The following is a 7323-nucleotide window of genomic DNA, read 5'->3' as shown; positions in this document are numbered from 1 at the left end:
AGGGTGGGGGTTGAAAAGAGAGAGAAAGATCCCTAGGCTTTGGGTACGGCAGTTAAGGGAGGATTCAGGGAGAGGGAATAAGTTACTTGGGTCTGGAAGGACAGGGCAGGTGTTAGAGAAGAGCAGAGTGAGTATGGAGAACAAGCTTGGTGTCCTCCCAGAGGGGTGTATAGGCTGACAGGCAGAGGTGGGGAGAGGGTCTGGTTGGTGATGGGGAGGTAAGGGTGGAGTGAAAAAGTCTGTGGGCCAGGAGGTGTCTCTAGGAGGCCAAGATCCTGCTCTTACAGGCTCAGAAAGAACTGAGAAGAGCCCTTATCTCTTCCATCCATGTAGACTCCATGTTGGGCCAGGATGTAAGCTCCCTCCTCGCCCTGCGGAGGCACACAATGATGGGGTTTGTATGCATTGTGAAGTGTGTGTGACTAATCTGTGGTTTAATATTGCTGTGGTTCAGGGTTTGTCTGTTCCTTTAGAAGCTTCTAGTTGTATATGACAGAAATTAAGGCATTGTTGGAACCTTTCTCTTTCGCTTTTTATTATTATGCAGCAGGAGACAGTTTCCTCACAGCTAAGGGCAGATTCTAGCACTCACCATCCTTGATTTACTCCTTACCCTCCATCTACTCTGATTCTGTTGCTTCCCTCCTCAAGGCCTGGCAGGGGAGAGAAGGGGGTGATTCTTTGTGGACTGGCCAACTGGATTCTTTGGCGCTTTTGGATTCTTGCTTGTGGGCGGGGGGACTAATGGTGACCTCTCTCTTGGGTCTCTGCCTCCAACTCCCACCTCCCAGCCCCTTTTCTGCCGGATTTCCTCAGGGATTTCTTTCAGGGTGAGAAATGATTCTGGGTATGAGTGAAGGTCTTCTGCCTCGCGGTGGCCTCCTCGTCCACGGCAGCCTGGATATTCCTGGCTGCCCGCAGGCCGGACTTGATAGCAGTGTCTATCCAGGCATGGGGCATGGAGGTATGCTCGCCTGCAAAGTGGATGCGGCCCTCAGGCTGGAAGAGCTGCAGTGAATAGTCCGTAAACTGGTAGGGTGTGAACTCAGCGAAGGCGCCCATGGTGAGGGGGTCCAGAGACCAGCGCTTGAGCACAGAGGAGGGGCACATGCGCCGCAATTCATCCTTGGGTATCTGGTGCACGGCCGCCAGGTCCTCCAGGACCACATCCTCCACCTGCTCGTGCGTCATGGATATGAAGAAGAGGGAGTCATCGTCCACGGTGTAGGAGGCCAGCAGGACGCCCTTGCCGCTGGGGAGGCTGTGGCTGGGGTAGTAGATGAAGCGCGAGGGCCGGTCGGTGACAGACACCCCACCCCGGATGCCCTCCCGCTCCCAGAAGGGCTCCTTACAGGCCAGAACCACCTTGGTGGCGCTGGTGTAATGCACCACGCGGAGCGCTTCCACCTTGTCTGGAGAGAGCGGTGGCTTAAAGGTGATGAGGCGCGTGGCCTTGGCTGAGGCCGAGATAATGACGAAGTCCGCAGTGAGGTTGTGCTTCGCGGAGCTGGGCTCACCTGCCCGGTAGGAAACCTGGACCTCAGGCCCGTCCCTCACCACTGCCTCCACCTTGGAGCCCAAGTGGATGGTGCCAGGCTTCAGGCTGGTGCTGAGGGCCCTGGGGAGCTGGTCAAAGCCACCGGTGATCTCAGAAAAGCTGCAGGGGTGAGCGGAGGGCAGGGGTCAGTGTGTGGGCACCAGGCCCCCTTGCTGGGTTTCCGGCAGCCCTCCTGGTCTGAAAAGCAAGGAAACTGGCTTCCTGCAGCCTGTGCTGGATGCTTCCTTCCATGTCCTTAACTAGTCTCTGTGAGGGAGGGATGATTGTTTAATTATACTTTGGAAAACCGAATCCTGTTGAAGAGGGACTGTCCCAGGATGACATACCCCGTCTAGACCCATAGCCTGTGGATTCAGTTACCATGCAGTCCTGTGTCCCAGAAGGAGTCCCAGAAACATGGTTTTGGATTCTGGCTCCAGCCCTCACCCCACTTAAGTGAATTTGGATGAGTCATCGACCCCCTCTGAGCCTAAGCATCTTCTCCAGTAAAATGGCTCTGAATAATAGTATCGACTTTCTAGGTGATGAAAAGTGACAATTTTTGGAAAGCGCTGATAATTGTGTCTGGCACATAGTGACCTACTCAATAATCATAGTTCTGCTTCTCTGCTCTGGGGGTTGGAGGAGGGGCAGATTCCAGCCCTAGTCCCAATTGGCCTTACTCGTCCTTTTTGGAAAAGATGAAGTCTGTCCGCAGGGACTCTAGGAGGGATTTGTAGTATCCAGAATCCTCATTCATCACAGTCCCGATCATCTTTACCGCTCCTTGGCTCAGTGCCCCTTCTTTCAGCAAGTAAGCCTGTGGGAGGTAGGAGTGCCAGATGGAGGGCCCAGCATGTAGGAACGGGCTTCAGCAGGGGCCTAGGGCAGGCAGGGGGTGGGACTGGACTCCAGGGAGGTGATGTCTTTGGCAGTGGGAAGAGAGAGTCCTGGTCAGCAGAGAACAACAACCCTGGTGGGCTAGGCTGAGCACAGACCTCCTCTACCCCTATCCTTTGACTCACATACCTTGGTGGAGTAGGAATCATAAAAGGACACCAGGTGGCTGCAGTTGAAATTTTTCAGATTTTGTTTGAGCTGCAGAAGGGGAGGGAGGGGAAGAAGTTTAGATGTAAGTCATAGAGCAGTGGCAGGACCCCTGGGTTCTATGGGTGTCCCTTTGAAGAGGGTGGGGGCAAGGAGGTGGGGGATAGAAAGACCAGGGGAAGTGTTTCCAAGAGCTCCTAAATGCTCCTCTTTCCTCCCAAATCTCCCCTTCATTTAAAGACCTTTGGAGACTAATATTTAAGGGGAAGACATTCACTGCAATCCAAGAGAATTGATTCATTACTGAGTATTGGGTTATCTGGTGATTCCCTTTCCTTCCACTGTCATCATCAAGCAGTGGGCCGTTGGATCACCAAGTACAGGAGAGTAGATGGGTCTGGGCATTAGGGTTGGGGTGGCAGCATTCTTAGGGGATATTAGAGGAGGGACCAATCACAAGAGTGCCATATAGGAACCAGGCTAGCTGGGTCCATCCACAACTTTCCAGGTGATCTTGGGCCAGAACTTGTTTTTTTCCCAACCCTGGGAGGGGTGAGGCAGGAGGCACCTTGGTGATGGACTGGTTGAAGAGATTAGTAGCACCCTTGCCCTTCTCCATTGGTTTCGTGGAGTAGCCTAGGAGCTCTGGGTTGTCCTTGACCTCCCTGGTGCGATAACGTTGTCCGTTGATGAGGTACCAGGTGTTACCATCATATTCTATGAACTTGTTCGTCTTCAGGCCAAGCTTCTTGATGTAGGTATGAACTAGCCTGGAGCAGATACAGGTATAACATGGCACCCATCCCAGGGCCTCCTTCCTGCTGGCTTCACTATAGAAGCCATTTCCAGGAAAACCAGTTTCTTCATGTGCCCAGAGAGGTCTGTTTCTTCAACTCTAACCCTGCTTCCTCTTGCTGTGGTATTAACTCTTTTTCTTCTGTTTTTTCTTCCCCCACAAGGAAGATCATGAGGAGGGAGTTCACCCATCACCCAATAAAGGCTCTTTAAGAAATCCCAGAGTACAAGACTTAAGGAGAGGCAAAGGCCTCTTGTTTCAGACAGTATTTGAAATCTCACCTTCCATTTCTAAGTAAGTTGAGGCCAAATCTAAAGACTCCTAGTTTAGGCTGGTTCATTTTGTTTTTGTTTTGGTGTGTTTGGAGGGAAGTCTTGGGTTCAGTTTACACATAAGGCAAAAAAGAAGTCATATTTTTGGAGGTATGTCGACACCAGGTGAGGGATCTCTTTTGTCTTTAGAAGCCACAGAACCAGGGGCTGGGTTCTGCCCCAGGAGCCAGTTACAGTTTAGGGGTCGAGCATATGTTTTTGGGCCTGTTGCCTCCTTGATTTTGAGGAGGAGCTCTGTTACTTTCTCCTAGGAGAATCTTGGGTGTGTCACTTAATACCTCTGAGCCCCCTTTCTTGATTTGTAACCAGCGTGGTGCCTGGTACATAGAGGTGCTCAAGAAATGGCAGCTAATATGATTATTAAATATTATTAGTTTGTAGCTTAATGGGGTATAATTGACACATACGAAGCTACCCATATTCAAAGTACACAATTTGATGAATTAATGCTAACTATTATTATTAGTTTGGGACCTACCATTTTCTGTGTGACCCTGGTCTCTGGGCCTCGGCCTTCCATGTCAAGTGGGAGACCAATGTTAGTCTTGACTCCACATGAGACAGTTGATGTGAGAGGCTCTGACCCTATGGCAGCAGCCCCCCTACCCAACCCCTACCTAATTCCTCTTGCTTGCCCTTCACCCATCCCTTCCTTGGCACTTACCTGTGGGACTTTGGGATTCTCATGGGCCCCAATTCATAGTACCAGCCCTCCTCCTCATTCCTGTATGTGACAACTCGACCCCCGATGTGGTGGCTGGCTTCCAGGATGGTTACCTGGAGTCCAGAGAAGTTGTTGCCGGAGTCATGCTTTCCCTTCTCCCACCCTGTACACCCATCCCCATCCTGCCACAGGCTCTAGTCTGGAATTCCTAGCAGTAGGTCCCTGCATGTGCAGGATAACCACACGGTGGGTTGGGGGTGGTGGTGGAGGAAGTTCTTCCGGGAGGGTCCTGAGTAATGTAAGTGGGGCAGAAGTGCTCCGTGGTGGCGGGGGACCAAGTGCCTCTTGGCCTGTTCTTGTTAGCATAACTCTTCTCCGCTTTTGCTTCTGTGAGAATGCAGGTGTAACTAGGGTCAAGTCTCAAGGGAGCCTGGGGTTTTGAGGAACCATAACTAAGGGCTAAGAGATCAGTGCATTATAAGCAGCCATCTAAGAGCTGACTGTAGCTTCTCCCTTTTTCCTTTTCCACCCAAGGAAGCAAACTGATTCCCCTCCTCAGACCCCAGGCAAAGGATTGAAGCCCCTTCAAGACCTGCTCACCTGGTGGCCAGCATCTTGTAGGGCCTTGGCAGCTGCCAGGCCTGACATGCCAGCTCCCACTACTACCACACGCTTGGGCAGCGGGGAGGCGTGGAGCCCCTTCTGCGCTGTGACAAGGATGGACTCATACTCGGGGTCCTGGAAGCACTTGACCAGGTCCTCAAAGTAGCCAAGGCAGCTGGGAGTAGCCAACAGCAGCCCCAGGATTAGGATTCCTGTGGTAGAGAGGGGAATTGGGGACTGCCTGTCTGGGGCCCGGGCTCTGCACCCTGCCCTACCCAGGATGAGCTTGGCTGTGTGAACGCGTGCAGGTGGTGAGGTCAGGCAGCACCTGTCAGATGTGTGGTTGTAAACATGCATATTTGTGATTGTGTCTGTGTGGGGCGATTGTGTTGTGTGGGGTGTGGACGTATGTGCGAACCGTGCTGGTGTCAGCTGTGTGGTTGTAAATACAAATGCATGTGTTCACGTGTATGCATATGATTGGAAACCCATGAGTATGTGCAGAGCCATCTATGGATGTGAATATGCCTGCTTCTGATGGTGGGTGCATGTGTGAGCTTGTCTGTGATGGAAGTTGCAGTGATTGTAAGTTTGTGATCATTGCCCTGTATGACTGTGCGTTGTCTGTGATTTCATGGGAGGGGGTGTGTCTGTGGGACAGTGTGGGCACCTGAGCAAATGTGTGGATGAATCTGTATGGGAGAGCGAAGTGGGTGGGTGTGGCCTGGGTCTGAAGAGTGAGGAAGGCATACATGCACGTGCTTGAGTTTGTGAGGGAAATGGGTGCCGGCATTCTTGTGTGTGATGCTGTGAGTGCATCTGGGCATGAGGCTGGGTGGCAGAGCCGGAGGGTGTCTGTGTTCTTTGGGAATGTGTGCTTTTGTGAGAGGATGGGTATGTGTGAAAGTGGGAGTGTGTGAGCATGGTTCTCTTCGGGTTAACTGTGACCAGTTTCTCAGCGATATTACCAGTGCCCCGTGGACCTTGGCAGTCCTACTGTTCCTCTCCAGCCTGACAGTAGTTTTTCAAATCCCTCCAGGTTTTCTAATGTGCAGCCAAGATTGGAAACTATAGTTAATATGTAACACACAATAAGTCCAGAGTGACTGGTGGTTTTCATCCCCCAAATTGACTGCTCTGATGCACAGAGAAATTCACCCAGGAGGGAGTCTCCAATGAGAGACTGTGTGGTTTCCTTGGTGTTACCTGCTCTGAAGGGGACCGTCCAGGAGTGGTGATGCAATGTGCCCCCCTGCACTAGCTCTAGGATTTTTGGGTGGGTGAGAATGCCCTTAGTCCAGTCTTTGTACATGTGGATACCTGAGATGCATAGAAGGCAAGGGATCTTCAGGTGCCAACCCCTGTAGAGACTACACGCAGGGGTGACTTCTGCAGGGGTGACTTCTCCAAAAAGAAGAGGGAGTAACCAGCCACCATGGCAGAGAACCCCAAGCCTCACCCCCTCTCCCCACCCTCCAAGCCTACCTCAACCCCCCGAATCCATTCTCACCCCTGACAAACTCTCCCATCTCTCTGAGCTACCAGCATTCCTGACTCAGTCCCCATGTCCTTCCCTCTGAATGGACCCAACCCCTAAACTCATTACCTGGACCTGGACCCATTCTCTTGACTCACTTTCAACACCTGGGCCTATGCATAGCCCCCCACGTAGCCTTGACCCATCTCAGTTCCCATGTCTTTTCCTATTGCATGGCCCCATGCTCAGACTCCCTCTCTGACCCATCTCAACCCCATCCCTCCATCTTCTTTCCCTGTTTCAAAGTCCAATACTTTCTCCCTCAGGTGCCTCTGTCTCAGAGGAGGGGCCCCACTTACCCCTCATCTTGGCCTTGGCCTTGGCCTTACAGCTCATGCTGAGCCCGGGGCAGCTCTCTCTCTCTCTTTATGAGGAGCCAGCTCCACCCCAGCAGTTGCTGGCCTCGTCCCACCGGCCTGCCCCTAGGGCTGAGCCAAGCAGAGAAGCCCGGCCCTCATGGTGAAAAGACCGTGGTGACTCGGCCCCATCCCCGGCCTCATCTTCTGCCTCCTGGCCCTTCCTTCCTCCTGGCCCAGCTCTCCTCCTAGGGAAATCCCCTTCTCCCAGCTCAGACCCCAGCACCTGGGTACTAGTTGGGAGAAGGGGCTGTGGGAGCCAGGTGAGCCATCCCCAACCTCCAAGGAATGGGTGAGGACTGGGGCTAAGTGTCTGGGCTGGTTTGGAAGGCCAGTGTCTGGGCTCCCAGCCTAGTCAAAGCTCACAACTGCCTCCACTAGAGAATGTTTAGTTTCACTGCTATCCCACCATGAGCTTTCTGCTCCACTGTGAGTTTGTCCAAGGTGGGGA

The 7323-nt window shown here is 52.6% G+C and overlaps 1 protein-coding gene across 1 annotated transcript; it reads right to left on the bottom strand.

Annotated features, from left to right (window-relative positions):
* Positions 1-613: 613 nt before the first annotated feature.
* LOC125913687 (L-amino-acid oxidase-like) lies at positions 614-6852 on the bottom strand. Its single transcript, XM_049618878.1, has 7 exons — positions 6816-6852; positions 4977-5191; positions 4377-4489; positions 3153-3354; positions 2567-2635; positions 2221-2357; positions 614-1657 (listed from the first exon to the last, which is right to left on the bottom strand). Exons 1-7 carry the CDS (start codon positions 6850-6852, stop codon positions 826-828), a joined length of 1605 nt encoding a protein of 534 aa, XP_049474835.1. The 3' UTR covers positions 614-825.
* Between the last annotated feature and the right edge of the window lie 471 nt (positions 6853-7323).

Source organism: Panthera uncia, assembly GCF_023721935.1.
Source record: "Panthera uncia isolate 11264 chromosome C1 unlocalized genomic scaffold, Puncia_PCG_1.0 HiC_scaffold_4, whole genome shotgun sequence".
NCBI lineage: Eukaryota > Metazoa > Chordata > Mammalia > Carnivora > Felidae > Panthera > Panthera uncia.
This window is presented reverse-complemented; position numbering and strand designations above follow the sequence as displayed.